This window comes from Fistularia commersonii, chromosome 16 (assembly GCF_037954325.1).
Source record: "Fistularia commersonii isolate RoL2024-O1a breed Wild chromosome 16, RoL_Fcom_v1.0, whole genome shotgun sequence".
In the NCBI taxonomy this organism is placed as follows: Eukaryota; Metazoa; Chordata; class Actinopteri; order Syngnathiformes; family Fistulariidae; genus Fistularia; species Fistularia commersonii.
The window spans coordinates 15620529-15639786 of record NC_141299.1 but is presented as its reverse complement, the minus strand read 5'-3'; the positions used below and the strand labels follow the sequence as shown (position 1 = coordinate 15639786).

The 19258-nt window shown below is 42.4% G+C and overlaps 1 protein-coding gene across 7 annotated transcripts in view; it reads right to left on the bottom strand.

The window, feature by feature from the left end:
• The window catches only part of camsap2a (calmodulin regulated spectrin-associated protein family, member 2a), a 45730-nt gene that overhangs the window by 4904 nt on the left and 21568 nt on the right, over nt 1-19258 (bottom strand). The window contains exons 5-16 of one of the 7 annotated variants that reach the window (XM_086161221.1): nt 15957-15989; nt 14610-14751; nt 13768-13907; nt 7834-7930; nt 7625-7721; nt 7372-7403; nt 7104-7173; nt 3845-5948; nt 2815-2951; nt 2484-2707; nt 1125-1221; nt 2-67 (exon numbers count right to left, since the gene is read on the bottom strand). In XM_086161221.1, coding sequence (XP_086017347.1) covers nt 2-67; nt 1125-1221; nt 2484-2707; nt 2815-2951; nt 3845-5948; nt 7104-7173; nt 7372-7403; nt 7625-7721; nt 7834-7930; nt 13768-13907; nt 14610-14751; nt 15957-15989 — 3239 coding nt within the window. The remainder of the gene's footprint in view (nt 1; nt 68-1124; nt 1222-2483; nt 2708-2814; nt 2952-3844; nt 5949-7103; nt 7174-7371; nt 7404-7624; nt 7722-7833; nt 7931-13767; nt 13908-14609; nt 14752-15956; nt 15990-19258) is intronic. The other 6 variants (XM_086161222.1, XM_086161225.1, XM_086161226.1 and 3 more) reach the window with 6 other exon arrangements.

Below are 19258 nucleotides of genomic sequence, written 5' to 3'. Positions count from 1 at the left end.
CCTTCGTCTCCTCCGTTTAGGAGAGCTCAGAAAGCATAGGAGGCTGCCAGTGGCTAAACTAGCACTTCTATCAAGTGCAATACAGCAGGGGAGAAATGAGAAAATGGAAATAAACGCAGGAGGAATGTTAGAACTCTAGGAAAAAGAACAACAAGGCGTTAAAGAGACGTTCATTCAAACCTAATTGTCAAAAATATTATATTTCCAACATGAAATGAGGCGTCATCCTTACAATCGCTGCCCCAGAACGTGTTATAAACTCTAATCTTATTTTAGGAAGAAATGTTGCACCTGCTTGTGTATACACACACACACCCACACACACACACACACACACACATTGCTACTGCATTCCCAAAGTGCTGAAATCACAAAATAGTTTTGTGGTGATCCAAAAACTTAGAAAAAGTTGAAAGACTGTACTCCAGTACCACTATACGACTGGACTGTCCTGCACGCACACACACACACACACACACACACACACATACACACACATACACACAAACACACACACACACGCACTACCATACAGACCACACCAGTTTAGGAAGCCTCGGCAGCTACTGATCATATTTATTTATGTTTCAACTGTATTTTTGTATAGCGTATCTCATCACTGCACATTCCTACTTGTAAACTATAAGTCTTATCCTACATTTAATGCACACATCCACCTGCATATGTTCATACTTCCTTAACTGTAAATCACATGTAAATGATTGACATAGTCTACCATGTACATATTGTTAATTAATGTATTATATCTGCACCTGCTGCTTTTTTGCACTTCTGGTTAGATGCTCAACTGCAGTTTGTTGCAGTTTAGCATCATAAATGTTGGCGACTATAGTGATGTCGAATTAGGTGGTGCACAGACATTGACTGCATTTAAAGCATTTAAAAGCATTACTGCATTTAAAAGGCATCGTCTTGGCAAGAAGTACAAAAACTCCCAGAAATACTTCTGTGTGCAGTTTTACAATTTTTATATATCAATAACTCTATGACCCTTATTGAAAATGAATGAGGTTGCACATTATTATTATTATTTTCGATACTCCTGTGTGTGCTAGTGATATAATACAATTTTAGCATCTGAAAACTTCTTAAGGCTCTCTCACCTTTGTGCTCTCTTCTCCGAGTGAACGCTGTCGCCGTCTCCCAGGTTGAGGGAAGCCAGGGACAAGCTGGAGACTGAAAAGACACGTTGGCGTGAACCTGGACGAAGGACAGCGAGACGTTGCACGGCATAACACACACACACACACACACACACACAGAGTGACATGGACACAATGAATGACACGTCAGTGGATTGTATGATGCAAACCCAGACAGAGCAATACAATGATCATTATGAAGACACAACATGCAATACACATATAAATAAACAATACTACTTAAAGAAGGACAATACAGTCTCTTGCCCTCACACACACACACCTGTGAACTGTATGTATACACACACACACACACACACACACACACACACTCCCTCTATAAATTGGCAATATGGAGGGATTTAACTTTGTACAGACAACATAACAATGCATAATAGTTCAATTATAAAAGGCTTTTTTTTTTTTTTAATATCCCTTGATATCAGTTAAGGGTAAAGTGACCTCAAAAATTGCATGCGTTTTTTTTTTTTTTCTTTTTTCTAATTTTTACCTCCAAGTTTAAGAAATTGTCAGTTTGAGAAAAAAAAAACTAATTTACAACACACAAAAATATGTATATATTTATAATTGTATATTTACATTTCATTCATATATAAAATTTTATTCAAATATACTGCTCAAAAAAATTAAGGGAACACTTGGAGGAGTTACATTGCATTGTTTAATATATATATAACATATATATAATATAATATATATATGTATACATACATATATACATACATACATGTACATATATATGTGTGTGTGTATATATATATATATATTTACAGGACTGTCTCAGAAAATTTGAATATTGTGATAAAGTTCTTTATCTTCTGTAATGCAATTAAAAAAACAAAAATGACTTTTTCATCCAGAATCTATGACATTTTTGTTTTTGTAGTTACAAAAACAAAAATGTCATACATTCTGGATTCATTACAAATCAACCGATTTGCATTTTATTATTTAAATATTGCCGATTACGGCTTACATCTTCAGAAAACTCAAAAATCCTATCTCAAAATATTAGAATATCATGAAAAAGTCATTTTTGTTTTTTTAACTCCATTACAAAAGATAAAGAACTTTATCACAAAATTCTAATTTTCTGAGACAGTCCTGTACATATATATCAAATGTAATACTGATACATTGCTCTGACATGAGGGATAGTTTGCAAACGCAATTAATGTGAATATTTTCAACTTGGTGACGTCAATTTATGACTGACTGGTTGGAGGGACAGATAATGTCCTTTTCTCGGACAGGACGACCTCGACTCCTTCCTCGGAGCGGGCCGATCTCCGCGGTTACCTGTCGCGGCTCTGACGGGGGTTTTGGGCGAATCCACGCCGTCGCGGTGGATGGACTTGGGTCGACCTCGTCTTTGCTTGGAGCCGGTGGCGGGTCGGGGCTTGATGAGCGTATCCATGTCCTCCATCAGCTTCAGCTGTTTCCTTCGGAGGTATTCCTGCTTGATGAACTCCTTCCGGGCCTTGTCCTCCTCCTTCCTGATTCGCTCCTCCTCCGCTTTCAATCTGTCGACGAGGAAAACCAGGGAGATCTTACGGGACGGGAGAACATACCGCGCAAAACGCCGCATTACTAATCTGCGACGTTTTTCCCCCGTCCGTCGCAAACGCACTTCGCTTCCTCCTTCTTTTGCTCCAGCTCGGCTTCCAGCTGCATTTTCCGCTGCTGGCTCTCTTTCTCCCTCCTCATCCTTTTCTCCAGCAGCGCCGCCCTCTTCTGAGCCATGTTCTCTTCCGCCTTTCCATCCTCCTGGAAAGAAGTCAAAGGCCGCGTGAATCAAAGTTGCCCGATGACGCTTTCAACGAACCCAAGGTCCAAGAGGCGACATCCTATGGAAGTATTCTTATTTTTACGACGATTAGGAATCGATTAGGTGCCGAAACACAGCAATCAAATCTTATTCTTACATATATCATCATAAGATAAGATAAGATAAGAACAACTTTATTAATCCCGAAGGAAATTGTTGTGCCAGAGTTACAGAAAATATAACAGTTATAAATAATAAAAAGAAAAGGCAGCATTAGAAATAAAAATAAACTATAAAGTGTCTCAGTGAAACTATAAAGTGTCTTAGTAAACAAGTGATAAAACTATAAGTGTCTTAGTAACAAGTGAGGTAAGGAGTGCACAATAGAATGATAAAAGGAAAAATTGTAGTGTAGCTGTTATAAAATGAAATATTGCACAGTATTGCACAATATTGCATTGTCATCCCTAACGCTATCATTGTTATTGTATTACAAAGCGTTTCCGTAATTTTAGAGTAAAAGCGCAACTTCAATTCTAATTTGCCTGTTTAATTTAACATTCATTCGTCGGGATCTTCATCTTCTCACCCCTCCTCCCGAGATCTACTTTCGCAGTCGACTCAACCTCATCCACAACCCCGCGTTTCCGCAGCTGTGCCTGAATTATTCACATCAGCCCCACTTTTATGACCTACATCGACGCCGACTGGAAAGTAACGCTCAAAATGATGTTAGTCTTAAGACGCGGTGCGTCCCGTACCCTTCGCTCCCCGTCCAATAAAAATAGACATTAAATCGTAAAAATAAAAAAAAACGATTTTATAGGCGACCGTCACTGTTTTTCGCAGTAAAGCACCCCGGAAAGATTAAAATGTGCTTAAGTGTGTCAACCTTGAAGAAGAAGCCACGACACATCTTCTGCTCCTCATCCAGAGCTTCCAGAGCGTCCTGCTCCATCTCCAGGCCGTCATCGGACGCCGGCTCCTCCGGCGGCTTCACGACCGAGAGCGGAACCTCGATCAGGCTGCTCTTGGCTTCCGGCTGGGTCGGCATCTCCGTGGGCGTGATGGTGAAGGCCTCTTCCACGGGGTGAGAAAGAACCTCCGGGACCGGCGGCTGCGCCGCAGGGATGCGACCTTCCCCTGAATTTCGAGGGTGTTTTCGGCGATCCGTTGCGCCGTCGGCGACCTCGGCTTCCTGGATTTTGGCGTCCGGGCCCCCTTCCGTGTTCCCTCTTTTGTTGTGCGGGGCGGGCGAGCCGGCGAGCTCCCTGTCACGGGACGGGATCTGATCCGCCTCCCTCTTCTGCTCTCCGTCGGCCGCCTCGGAATTAGCGTCCGCCGGGTTCTCTCCCATATAAACGAAGGAACTCGCTAAAGGCTGGCACGGGGAGAAGCGCCGCAGTCTCGGGATGCTATCGACGGACTGCGGGGCGGTCAGGACGCGGTTGTAGGGGGCCAGTTTGAGCTCGCTGGGCCGAGCGGCGCGGGGGTTACGCGAGTGGAAGGACGCGGATTTGCGCTTTATGTTGGTCGGCGAGCGGCGGGTGGAACGGGGGGAATCGGAAGGGGAAGAGGGTCCCGAGGATCGCGTTACCGCGCCCATGCGACTGTGTTTTTGTGGCGAAGGACTCGTATGCGGGGGCGGGATCACCCACGCCTGCTGGTGTTGTTGCTCCCTCATGGCCATAATCACTTCTTGCTGCTGAGCGAGTCGCTGCATCTCGGTCTGAAGGAAGGCGAGGGAGTGGTTGAGTTTCTCGATGGAGCGGGTGTACTCCGCCAGGTCCGCTTCCGTTAGCTGCCCGTGAGTTTGCCCGCCTTCCTCCGCGCCGCCGGGCGACTTTTGCCAGCAGGAGCTCGTGGCGCTTTGCTCCGCCCCGTCGGGCGTGTCGGCTTTGCTCCGGCCGAATTTGACGACGGGACTCGCCGTCGCCGCTTTTTCTTCTCCCGCCGTTTTCCCTTCTTCTTCTTCCGCCCCGCTGGCGGCGCCGTCCCCCTTTCTCTTCACCACGTTGAGGAACGCCGAGTGACCCATCTTCTGCCTGTGCCTGGTAAAAGCAGCCTCCACTTTCTTCTTCTGCGCCTCGATGGCTTTCCGCTTCTCCTCCAACCGCATCCTCAACTGCACCATCTCCGTCGCCATGACCTGAGCGGGGTCGTTGTGTGGGAGTTGAACAGGCGTGGACGCCGCTTGACCTGGAAGAGGCGGCGGCGGCGGCGTGGGTTGTTGATGGACGGGGCTGTGTTCCGGGGTCGGGGCCCATGAGACGGATAACGGGAGACCGAAGTCGGACCCTTCCGGGGTGGTCTTCAGAGAGCTGCTGCTACCCCTCCCCGAATCCGGAGCGGACGGATTGAGCTTCTTCATCTTCTGTTCGGCGAAGCTGGTCATTCGAAGCGCGGAGGGGGATTTGCTCCGGCCGCTCGGGCACGGGCTCGGCGTATCCATATCGAGCTCCATGTTTACGGAGCAATCTTTCAACGAGGAATCCTCATCCAGCATGTCGTCCGTTTGGATATGGATCCCGGTGTCCAGCTCCGCGGTGTCCGTGGTGCTGAGCGGTCCCTTGGAATCCGACTCCGACGCCACCTCTAATCCCGCGCCGCCGGCCCCGGGGTCCTGGCTGTGCAGGAAGAAACCGTGGTTGATGCCTTCCACCGGAGGCCTGACGGGACTGTGAATGATCTGCAGCGCCTCCTCCATGGACGGAGCGATCGATGCTACATTTCGAGATCCGTTAGCGTAGGGTCGCCTTTCGGGCTCCGCGCCCGCCAAGCTGTCCGGGCAGCCCTCCTCTGCGATACCGACGGTCTGGCCGTTCACCGGCTGAAAGGACAGATTGCGCTTCATCCCGCGGGGCAGGTGGTGGACCTTGAAACCGGATCCGTCGTCGGTGCTGACGGACCTGACCATCCCGCGCGTTGAGGAATGAGGGGTGGGACTGTCCTCTTTCTCAAAGGGAATGTCAAAAGACACGCCATAAGGACCGGACCTGGGGAAACACAGAACATGTGATAAAATCAAACATTGGGTGTTTTTTTTTGAGGGGAGCCTCGGATGGAAAAATGATAATATGCTGCGTTGAATCTGATATCTATTGGACAAAAACGCGCCTTGACCAGGGGTCAGTGACCTTCAACGTTTCCTTTCCCACAGAAAAAAAAACAACAAAAGGGAGCCACTCCACATTTTTACATCTAAATCGAGGGTAACTCAAAATATCATTTTATTCCCTTCATGCGATGTAGAAAAAAACGATGCTGCATTAATCGTGACATCGATGAACCGCTACGGGAAAAACTACATTCTATTCCTGCATACGACTAAAAACATTTTGAATCCCGAAAAAGAAAGACTCTGTGTTGAAGGTTACATTTAAATAAATATATATATATGTATGTATGTATGTATGTATGTATGTATGTATATATATATATATATATATATATATATATTTTTTTTTTTTTTCATTTATTTTTTTTATTTTAGTTTACTTTTTTTTTCCTTTTTAATTCTAAATTTAAAGATTATGGTGTGCTTGTAAAATTAAAATAAAAAAAATCTTGTTGCCGATGTGCCGCACATGCCAGCAATGAAACCTTAATTTGAGCTCAGGACAAAAACCTTGCATATATATATGTATGTATATATATATATATACATACATACATACATATACCGTATATATGTGTGTGTGTGTATATATATATATATCACATATATCACATTACATATATATGATCCCTCTGCAGGAAACCAAAAATGGCATCTGGCGTCATTGTTTCATCGCGTGCACTGGGTTATGCAGTCAGTCGTTACTGCAAATAGCAGAAGTAGTATTTCACTGAACACTACAAAATATGTTTGCAAATAGTTTACAAATACATAATTTTATTTATTATACCTGGTTAATGCAAGGTTTTTGTCCTGAGCCAGCATCTGCACGTCAGTACTTTAAAAGCTCAAACTACGGTTTCATCGCTGGCATGTGTGGCACATCGGCAACAAGATTTTTTTTATTTTAATTTTGGAAGCACACCATAATCTTCAAATTTAGAATAAAAATGAAAAAAAAAAAGTAAACTCAAATAAAATTAATTTAAATACTCCAAAAGTTGCAAAAGGGCAGGACAGAGTCATCACTAACCTCTTCTCCTTGGGCCATGTGCCAAGATTTCCATCCACAAAAGACATCGATGTCGACCTCTTAATTTCTCCTGCATTAAAAAAAAAACAAATGAAAAAGTCATGAACGCGCCCGTTCACGGTGTTCACGTCTTATTTAATTCACACCCTGCAATCCTTGCGAAAAGTAGGTTTCGAAACCCTGAAACGGCAGTTCGATGACGAACGCGAAGAACCTAATTTTGCACGAAAAAAATATAAAAATCACATCACAATAATTGACAACTTACCTGAATTTCTTGGCTGGGGTCTCAGGGGCAAACTACAGAGAAACAAAATTGCATTAAATTATACCTTATATGATAATACACACTTTGTATCGCTATAATCAATAAAGCGTTCCCATTGACAGAATTATTAATTTAAAACAATCGCAACCGTACAGGAGTTTACCTACTAGTACCGGCTCCCACACAATAACTATAAAGATATTGATATTGATAAACAATTACAGCGTACGGCACGTGTTTCTGTGTGAAGCACCTGGGCCTTTCAGGACTCGGGGGTTTTTCCACGAAGCTCCTCTTCGTTACCTCGGAGATTGGGATGGTCGGCATGTTCTTCAGCAAGGATGAGGGATCTGATTTGCAAAAATGTCTTATTATTTGGATTCCTATGATCTACAGCACCATCTGTTTTAATGTGTAACTCAACCAGGAGGGGGTTTCTGAAAAAAAAACTCCAGGTCTCACCTTTACCCTTGTTTTCCAAACTCCTCGGCTTCACGAAGGACGGCTTTACCACCTCGAACCACCAAAACAGTTCCGCCATGAACACCAGGTAGTTGTTCTACGGACAAAATTAGATATGATACATATTAAAAGACAATAAGGGTCAACGGGTAAATGATATTTTTCATTCGTGGCTGTTTCAGACACAGATACTGCATCCCTTTGTTTCTAAAAATCCCACTATTTGCTACAGAACTGCATCGCTCCTTTCCCCCCAGCAGATGTCTCTATTCACTCTTGCCTCTTCCGGCACTGAGAAATGTGACAAGGGATATTTTTTAAAAATAATTGCAAAATTAAATTGTATGGTTTTATAATCTCTATAGCAGTTTCTGGAAAACAAAACCACCCATGAAAAAAAAAAAAAAAAAAAAAAAAAAAAATGAGACCCCCAAATGACGTAATGATTTACATTTAAGTCAGACTTAGCGCAGGATAACACAGTTTAACACAGAAAGATTGCAAAATTAAATTGTATGGTTTTATAATCTCTACAGCACTTTTTGGAAAACAAAACCACCAATGAAATAAAATTAAAAAAATGAGCCCCCCCAAATGACATAATGATTTACATTTAAATCAGACTTAGACGTGATGATTTACGTTTAAGTCAGACTTAGCGCAGGGTAACACAGTTTAACACAGAGAGATTGCAAAAGTAAATTGTATGGCTTTATAATCTTACAGCTGTTTTTGGAAAACAAAACCACCCATGAAATAAAATAAAAAAAAATGAGCCGCCCAAATTACGTAATGATTTACATTTAAGTCAGACTTAGCGCAGGATAACACAGTTTAACACAGTATACAAATGAGCTTGGCGAAAGTAATCATTATCATGCTTTGTCACATGTGGTATTAGCTAATCACGTACTTATGTAACAACGACTAATTGAAGAGGCAAAGAGGAGAGATTAAGGCATTAACCCAATTTTTAAAATACAGGTCACCCGTTTATTTCTGTTCCTGAATATCTCGACGTGGTTTGGCAGTGACACGTTGTGTCCACGTGTTAATCAGGTCAAAACACAGTCGGATCAAACAGCACTGGAACAATGCACCGCAAAATAGCCGCCTCACGAGGTAATATAATCAGATTATAGCTATCTATTTTTTTTCCAATTGTTCATTGGTTGATTACCAGACACACATATTAACACATAACTGTTTATACACACAAATGTGTATACGTATAGTATATGTATATATACAGATACCCACATGTTTATATATATTATTACGTATACATACATATACACATATATGACAAACACTCAAACACACCCATATATGTAAATATAGATAGATAGATATATAGATATATAGATAGATATAATCAGCATATATAAAAATATATGTATATATATATACACACATATATATTCAGCACATATAAATATAATCGGCATAGCTGTATTTTATCTTTTGCAAAAAAATATGCCAGTACTGTCCAAAACCTGTTTTTGTATAGATAGATAGATAGATAGATAGATAGATAGATAGATAGATAGAATCAGTTTATTTGAAAATATATGTATATATATACACACACATATAAAGCATATATAAGCATATAGCATATATAAATATAATCAGCATAGCTGTATTTTATCTTTTGCAAAAATTTTTGCCAGCACTGCCCAAAACCTGTTTTTGTATAGATAGACAGATAGACAGATAGATAGATAGATAGATAGATGGATAGATAGATAGATAGATGGATGGATGGATGGATGGATAGATAGATAGATAGATAGATAGATAGATAGATAGATAGATAGATAGATAGATAGATAGATAGATAGATAGATAGATAGAATCTGCATATTTAAAAATATATGTATATATACACATACACATATTCAGCCTATATAAATATAATCAGCATAGCTGTATTTTATCTTTTGCAAACAATTTTGCCAAAACCTGTTTTTGTAGACATGCACGTGTGCAGAGTGAGCTCAGCGAAGCAGTGACGACCTTGAGGAAACACACACCCCTTCCCTGCCCTCAGCCGGTGGTCTCCAGACAAAGACAATGCCGCATGGTTCAGCTCTTAAAGATACCAAATGGGCTGTAAAAGCAATTTTTGCGACACTAAAAACAAATAATAACACAGCAAATGTTACAGTTCCTTTCCTTTGCCCCTCCAACCATACAACTAAAGAGCACCCTGGGAGAGCCACGGGGAATTGCTTGTATTATAATGGGGAATTTTAATGTTTTTAAATCCTCCGCCGTAGTTGCATCGGATGCGAGAATGCAGAGCTTGCGGGCTTGCGTCAACAGAAGTGACGTTAATGTAAGTCAGCAAATCCTTTTACAGGAGAAACACGAGCAAACCTCACCACGATCACTTTCAATCAATCACCCACGGAATAAGGGTTTCATTTGCATCAAATTGATTAAAAAAAAATTGAAAAAAAAAAAAAAAGGATTCAGTTAGAAGTCAAGGTGGCAGTTACCTCCTGTGGTGTTCAGCATTTGCAATGTTCCCCTTCTAAGGGGGACGGACAGAAGATCAAACCGGCAGGAAAGGACAAAAGCAAAAAGAGAAAGAGAAGAGGAGGAGGGAAAAAAAAAAAAAAGAAAGAAAGCTTCCTGGTTTTTTTTTCCGTCCAGGCACGTTGCGGCGATCAAACTTGACTCCTGTCTGGAAACAGTCACGTCTAAACGCTGCTGAATTACCAGCTCTAAGGGTTATCACTTAATATCACCACTCAGCTGTCAAGACACCGCGATTGCTAAAAAACAAACAAAAAAAATAAAACGACTGCCATCACGGCCTATAGAAAGCGGCTGCCTGGTCTGTCGACGAGGGTAGTTTGGAGATTTCCGTGTGTGAAAACAACAGCGCCTTCGGCGATTACTAGAAGACCGCTTGGCTCCAGGGAGCCCAGGATGGGCCAGTTAATCCTTTTCTGCAGGGATGGGCGCTAATAGCCCCGTCCACACCCTCCTTCTGCAGGAACACATACATTGTGGAGCCCATCTCGAAAAATGCAACATGGTGGTGTATTTTCGTGTATCTGGAACTGCTACAAAAGCACGCGCAAGGTCACATAAAATTCTACGAATGAAGTTATCTCACGGGGCGAGGAACCGGAACACGAACACGGCGAGCGGTCTCGAGGCATTAATGTCAATAATCATTGGCTCAGAGGGTCGACTGAGGGATCTTGGACCAGCCGCCGGCCAGACTGGCTTCAATCTGGAAACCCCGCTCTTGATTTACCGCCAAGTTTATCGGCCTGGTCTGCGTTGCCGACTGAAATTGCAAGCGCCGCCTTCTTAAAGAAAGTAAAATCTCAGGTCTTTCTGCTGCTTTCTGCTCTTTCTGTGCAACATCCGCTAGACTCAGCTTCGGGTTTTCAGCACCGCAACGCATAAACCCGGGAACTCAATGTGATCGGTGTTAAATTAGAGCCAATTTGTTCCGTCTTTACTGATCCTTCATTGTCGGTGAGCGGGTCTGACGTTGCTAGTGTCAACAAACGCTTAAGTCACACACACAATGAACAGACGGCTAATGAGTTACTGTAAGAGCGTTAACCGCCGTCCTCAAGGCTGCAAAATCTTCTGCAAGAAAGAGCGCGAATGGCGGTGAAAGCACCGAGTAGATTGATTACTTTTTGGCATCCCGGTTCCACAGATGGTGTTTTAGGTGCGCGGTGAATTAATGAAATGAGCAGTCGGTACACGGGAGGCGGCTGATGTGATTTACTCGCCCAGAGTCCATTAGGACTGAAGAAAATCCTGACATGACGTGCGGCGGCTGCGTGCTGAGGGTCAGTCCTTTGTCTCCCATGAAATATCAGAAAATGTCTTTTTTTCTGAATTAAATCACAAAATATCACTTTATAATGAAAAAGAAAATTTGACATTAAATAGCTACTTTTTTTCCTGTTCTCTTGCACTGATCGATTATAAATAACCGGAACATTTTTTCACTCCGGTTTCTTAAACATGATAAATTATTCATTGTAGTTTGTCAGACAAAAGGACTTTTTTTTTCCTCCTACTTAATAGAGAAGAATGAAGTCTGGAGGACAGATTGATTTTATGCAAATTATACATGGTGATTTTAAAACGGAAGATAGGGTTTTTTTCGCAGGACACTGTATTAATATGTGGATCCTGCTAGATTGGGAGTGATAGACATGCTTCCAAAAGATGTGATCTTTCCACTTCCTTAATCTCCTTGACCTCAGACCCTTTCACACTCAATTTATTTGCTTTTTCCCTCCTCCGACTTTCACCATTTTCCTCCTTATCAACACCTTTCTTACTTTCCACCCTCGTCTCGGCTCAATCTGTATAATGAGGTCTCCATTAGTATGATGGGCCACGCCGTACGCTCAGGGTGTGACTGCACGGAAACTAGGTCAAGGTTACTAAATCGGGTTGCGTATGCAGGACCCAGAGCGCCGCGGCTCTAAACCGATAACCGTATCCCGCCGTGATATTTCATCCCACGTGAAATCAGTGTCAGCAAAATACCGCACCATCGCCCGGTTCGAACAATTTCAATCAATTTTCACACTCGGGGCCGAGAGTGAAAAAAAAAAAAAAGAACTGATAAATTGCGTTATGATTTCATCGCGGCTGATATATGATGTTTCACGTCACCATACGATCAGAAGTTATTACGTTGACGGCGCCGCTTCGATAATGTCTCGAAAATGGCACTTCAGGGCATTTATTGTATCCGCGGTATCGGTATATATTCTTGTCACGGAAACACAAATTGAGAAAACGAGGGCTTCGTTTTAAGTGATAATACACATCCTGTAACAACGCAGAACAATCCCATCTGCAGAGATTTCCTTTTATCGCGTCTCCCTGCGGCATTTTAACTCGCTCAGTCGTCAACGGAGATAAGACAAAGGGTCTTTTATTTGTTTTTGTTAACATAATTACAAAGAAGCGTCCAGGAGGGATCGGGTTGCCTTAAAGAGACGACTTTAAATGTAGCTTCTAAAGCCTTATCGATACCACTTTTGGACAATTTAGTGTCATTTGTGCTGGAGATCTTCCAGCCGCGTGTGTCGGCAAACGACGATCCTCGATCACGCGGGAGAAAAGTTGATCAGAATTCAGACAGATCAATTGAACCTCTCAGGAAAAAAGCCTCATGTTGTGGATTCACAGAGGAAAAGGTTGGGCCTAATCACAAATGAATGATGTTGAAAATAAAAGAAGGGAAAACCGGTGACGGTATGCATCGGACGCAGATAATTTAAGGCGGCGCTCGCATACGTCGGACGGTAATCCGACGTCATCTGCTGTAGGAAAGGAAGGAAGGGAAAGGGTGTCCAGGTCCAAAATTGAAACCGGAGAAGGAAACGAGGAGAGAACAGGGAAAAAGAAAAAGAAAATCACAGAAGAAAATTGCAGTGGGACCAGAAGAGTGTGTGTTAAGAACGGATGAAATCCCTTGCAGACAAGTTAAACGACCCGGGTGAGTCCAGCTCTTTGGGTTTGCGGTTTCAAAAGACACATTTGGACGGGACGATTTTTTTCCACAGCGTGACTCACTGCAGACTCCTGCAGCATGTGACCTTTCTGACTGAATACCAAATAATATGGTTTCCTAATCTGTTTAGTCCCAAACTCCTGAATGAACTAACGTGATGTACGCAGGGATTCCAATCGAAAAATATCTTCAAGGGGATATTGTTGTTTTTTTTTTTTGAGAAACAATAAACTTCTCAGCGGACTATTTTTATACGTGGGAGCAAAAGAAAGACTTTTTTTTCGGGCCATCTGTTTTGAAAGCTCCAAAAATGACATTTTGAAATGAAGTCTCCCGAATACTGAATAATTACCCTTTCCGCGCAACGAAAAATCGGATTCGCTATCGAATAAAACAAAAAAACCGAAGTCGCGCGGTACCTTGATGGTGGAGGAGGCGTAGAGCATATCCTCCAGATTGAAGTGGCAGCAGCTGTTCAGATTGTCTTTGCAGAAGTCCTGTATCAGCTGAACATTGTAGAGGCGATCTGCCAGCGTCATGTTTTCCTTCAGACAGATATCTGGAAAGACAGGGGGAGCCATCAGTCGCCGGCGTGCCGTCAGAGCGAATTTCAACAGCCGGGCGGAGATGGCGTGAAAGGCTTTTTAAACGAATTGAGACTTCTAACGGAATAAACGAATGGCGCTGATGGACCCTTTGTCTCCGCGATGACTTCATTTAAAATTTAATAAACGAATCAATGTGCTCCGAGTGAGTGCGTTTTAGCGCTATCGTCGTAACATCGGCGAGGTGATGTGATTATGTCGCATACTTCGTCGGTGACCCCGCGCGGAAAATAACAAGACGCCGATCTGGGTCTTGGAGATCCACAAGTGGGAATTCAGACGCGGGATGTATTAGACGCAGGTTTAGGATTTCAGAAGGGAAAGTTTTTGCTTCTTTTATTGGACGAATATCCCGACACCCCCGGGATGACATAACTCTGACACTTTATATTTTATTATACTTCTTATTCTCCCTCCTTTCTACGATTATCTATTATTGTTACGTTTATTGTTACGTTTACCTCTATTGTAAGTCGCTTTGGATAAAAGCGTCTGCCAAATGCAATGCAATGTAATGTTTTGCTTGAAACTCTGGCACAACAATTTCCTTCGGGATAAATAAAGTTGTTCTTATCTTATCTTATAATGCACGCGGCTACTTTTGAGGGCGTGCTAAGTGGAACTCCCCCGTTGCGGCGATGGCGGCAGCTTGTTACCATCCAGTGACAGCAGATGAGGGCAGTAGAAGTGCAGCAGAGCGCCCAGCGCCGAACCATCTGTGGTGTCTTTCAGCAGGTTGTCCACAGGGGGAATCCAGGGAATTGACTGAGCGGAGGTCTGCTCCTTCCTGTAGCGAGCCTGCACACAATACACATGTCTGTGACGTAACATCAATTCTTTCTTCCGTCCCTAAGCTGAAGCTGTCTGGTTGTTTTTATAGCGCGGCTAATATATCTGTGTTAAACAGCTGTATCTTTTAAGATGTAACGTATACACATCGTTTTCTGTTCGTGTGTGTATGGAAGTAATTGAACGGCCCCGGAGCCTGACGGGGTTTCAAATGAAGACGGGAAACGTCGTGCTGGGAAATCACCTTAATAGTGGCGAGCGGCGCAGCACAAGGCTGGAAATATGATGACGTTTCCAGATGTTGTGATATGGTCTTTGTCGTTTGTGTTAATGGAATAATGAAAAGGTAGTATTCATACACGTCTCAACCTAAAAGCGGTTTCCACAGAACGGCGTTTGGAATTATCAGATGTTAAAAACACACTAACGAAATGTGTTTTGCGTGAATGGCGGGTTTGGCACATGGCTAAATGATTCTTTTTTTTTTTTTAATAAATACACACACATTCTCATCAACCCATTCCCAACCAGGTCTCCAGTAAGTTTAAGCAGGGAGACTTTAAAACTATTTCCTGCCAAATGCTTCCAGACAGACACAAAACAACCAATGTTTTTTTCTTTTTTCGCTCATTTCTTGGAACCTCCTCGGCTGTCAAGCTTCAGGTGACAAACATCTGCAGCGAGTAGGAGGAATTTTGTGATGCGATTTTTTTTTTTTTTTTTTTGTAATTTTTAAAAATGTTTTTCAATTTTTTTTTAACAAGTACATGCATTTAAATATCGATACATGTAGGGTTTTTAATCGCTGAAAATGAATACACAAAAATTAAAATTACAGATGTAAAAATCAAGGTACGTACATAAAAATCAAACGTACATATGTACAAAAATCAAATGTACATATGCCAATCAAAATTCACCGCTTTAAATCGATGGGAAATGTATGCATTTGAAGACGGCATATGACCCTACTTGTTAGTCAAACGAAAAATGTTTGTAACCATTAAATGAAGGCAAAAGGTTTGGATTAATTCAAACAAAAAAGGGGATTTGTGCCACAAAGTAAAAGTATTAAATTGAAAAGAGAGCATCATGGATGAACAGACAGGGAGCAAACATGGATGCGTGTCACGGTGATATTGAATGCTAAGCCACAGACTCACTCACAGGACGATACCGACATGAAAAAGTTAAAGCAGATTTTGTTGACTTACAGGCACAAGCTTCATGTACCACTTGGTTGGAGACTGCGGCAGCACAGCAACACAAAAAAAACAAAACAAAAACAAAAGACAAAACAACAGTCAAGAACGCTTGTTAGTGAAATTTAGTTAGCGGCGGGGGTTTAGTCGTACAAGGAAAGACACGAGAACTGCCCACACAATCCAGATAACCCGAAGCAGCGAACACAATATTCAAAGGAAAATGCATCTAACATGTCATGGACATGATTTTAAATGATAAGAAAAAGCTACGATTCCTTTGACTCCCAAAATTCCTCTGGTCGGTGATGATGTAAGATTGTTCCACAAGAAGTTGAGTAATTCTGGCACAACCTGGCAGAATAAAAAAAAAGGTCCCACACGTGCCAAGTGGCTGGTAAACGCTCGACTTCAAAAGGGAGCTCTTATGACTTCAACCCCCCCCCGCCTCCGTGCGGAAACGTCCAGAATTAATTCAAAATGCAGATCCGAGAACGAGGAGAACAGCCAAACCCTTCTCGGATTTTCCCAATTTGATCGAGGTCACTCGAGTAGTAAAGTATGCCTCAGGGAGGAGCCGAGCACCTGACCAAATCCCATTCACAACATTTACTCAACTAGGTTTATCTAGTTGCAGTGGATTTGACAATTTGATGCACTCTTCTTTGATTTATTGCTAATGCTACTGATGGGGATACTCTGTTCTATATATATCAGTCCACTTAGGCTTGGGGAAGCTCAGACACAGGCTACAGTTCTATTATTACGCCATCGATTCTTATATTTCACAAAGAGATGAGACTGGGGGACGAGGACATCTATTCAGCCGAGCTCAACAGATCCGAGTTACTGCTGGCTTTGGGTCAGTGGGAGGGAAACATTGATGCGTCATGACCGTTTCCTGAGTCGCTATAAAGCCGTGCACACTCTGAATAATACAATTCATATCAGAATTTGACTTCAAGATGCCGAACTCTCACTTCACCCTCCCTCGTCCTGCTCTCTACTGGACTCTGATAATATATCCAAACATTTCCCCCTTTTTTTTTGCGTGCACGACTGCTACCTTGCACTGAGAAAAGCATCTTGCTGCTGTTGGACCGTATACCGTTACGATACTTCTTACTGACCTTTGCATTAAACTACTAAAAAGAGCTACCGTAATTTCCGGACGATCATCCGCGACTTTTTTCACGTAAACAACGATGCGGCGAATCTTCTTCTTCTTCTTCTTTCGGCTTTTCCCGTCAGGGGGTCGCCACAGCGAGTCGACTTTCTCCATCTAACCCTATTCTCTGTATCCTCCTCTCTCACACCAACTACCTTCATATCCTCTCTCACTACGTCCATAAATCTTCTCTTTGGTCTTCCTCCAGACCTCTTGCCTGGCAGCTCCAATTCCAGCATCCGTCTACCAATATATTCACTATCTCTTCTCTGTACATGACCCAACCATCTCAGTCTGGCTTCTCTGACCTTCTCTCCAAAACATCTAACATGTGCTGTTCCTCTGATAGACTCATTCCTGATCCTATCCATCCTGGTCACTCCCAAAGAGAACCTCAACATCTTCATCTCTGCAACCTCTAGTTCTGCCTGCTGTCTTTTGGTCACACCGTACCAGTGTCTCACAGCTAGCATACATGTCCTGCACCAGTCTAACATACTTCTCTGCCCCTCCAGACTTCCTCATACAATACCAGAGCTCCTCTCTTGGCACCCTGTCATATGCAACGATGCGGCTAATATATGGCTTTTTTTTGGGGGGGGGTGCTAATGAGCTTCTCGCCGCTAAAACGTGTTACATCGGATCGATGACATGACCGGGAAATTCTGAGTCCGTTAAACTCCGACACCGAAGAAGACGTCTTTGACGGTTTTAGTGCGCAGGAGGAAGCCCGAGATAGCGATCGGCTAGCCGGTGCGGCTTATATTGAGGTGCGCTCAATAGTCCGGAAATTACGGTACTCTCTCATGCCGTCAAATATCGGTCTCTATCTGAGTGCACTTTATACTTTTTATCTCATAATTTAATGTTTAATGTAACAGTGCACTTTATTGTTAATTTGCACTGCATTATCATTATTTTGTTAATTTTATATCCTTTGGGATTGTGAGAAAGGTCATTTGGATTCTACTGTATGCCCAGTACAATAAAGCTAACTCTGACTTCGATCAGAGAAGAAATGTATCTTATTTTACTTCTCTCGCTCATCCATGGTGTCTGTCTTCAATATGTGATGGCGAAAAGCAAGTGGAAAGAAATGCGTAATCGAAAGACAGGTACCCAACAAACTTGTCGGAGTAAGCGAGGCTCGGCTAGTATTTATTTGTTTTTCATCGAAGACCTCCTTTGCAAATGGTTCTGAATAACCCAGTAAAGGGTTAATCTAAAATTTAGAGGGAAAATGTTTTAATCAAATCCCACCGCTACGGTTTGAGAACAAGACCAAGACGGTCAAGTCTGCAAGTCCTCCAAGACTTTCAGGCTAAGCGCTGGCAACCAGTCTAAAATCTGTTAAGACCCCAATCAAACCCCTGCAGAGAGGTAAGACAGGACACACACACACACACACACACACAAACCCATCCCTTTCCACTTCACCATTAATGTTTGGTGGATTACTTCTGCCAGTAATGACTGGAATAAAACACTGAAATAGCAGCCGTCCCAGTTAATCCTCTCCTGATTTTTGCGATAATTGTTTGTACACAGCTTCAGTGTGAAGGTCGAGCTGGTTGTAAAAAGCAAAGCGCTGCAAGATATGCAGACAAAACTGCACCTTCTGGTCTCCCGAGTTGTTTCGGGTTAGGTTTATTATTTTTTTTAACTGGAGCGTAGTTTTTTTCAATCAGATTTTGTGTAATATTTTTCATGTGTGAACATCCTCAGACACATCCTCATTTTTAGGGGAAGTAGAAACTGACAGGAGATGAAAACAAAGGTCAGACAGGCAGCAGGTAGATGCAACTTGATCTCATAGTGAGTCTTTCATTTAAAACAACAGTTGTGAGTGTGTGTGTGTGTGTGTGTGTGTGTGCATGCACGACTCACAATGGTCCAAAGAGAGATCAATGTTTGTCTGTAATAACTGTCTAACTGAATTACTTTTTATGACTGATGCAGTACATAATAATAATAATTATAAAAATAATAATAATAATAATCATCAGCATCATCATGAACACAAAGGTGATTTTTTTTTTATTATCAAAGCTGACTGTGCCTCAAGTGCTTCCTTTTTAAGTGTCTCATGATTGGTGAGAATTAACAAATTAGTCATGTTACTTCTTTTGGTTGGTAAAAAGTGCTG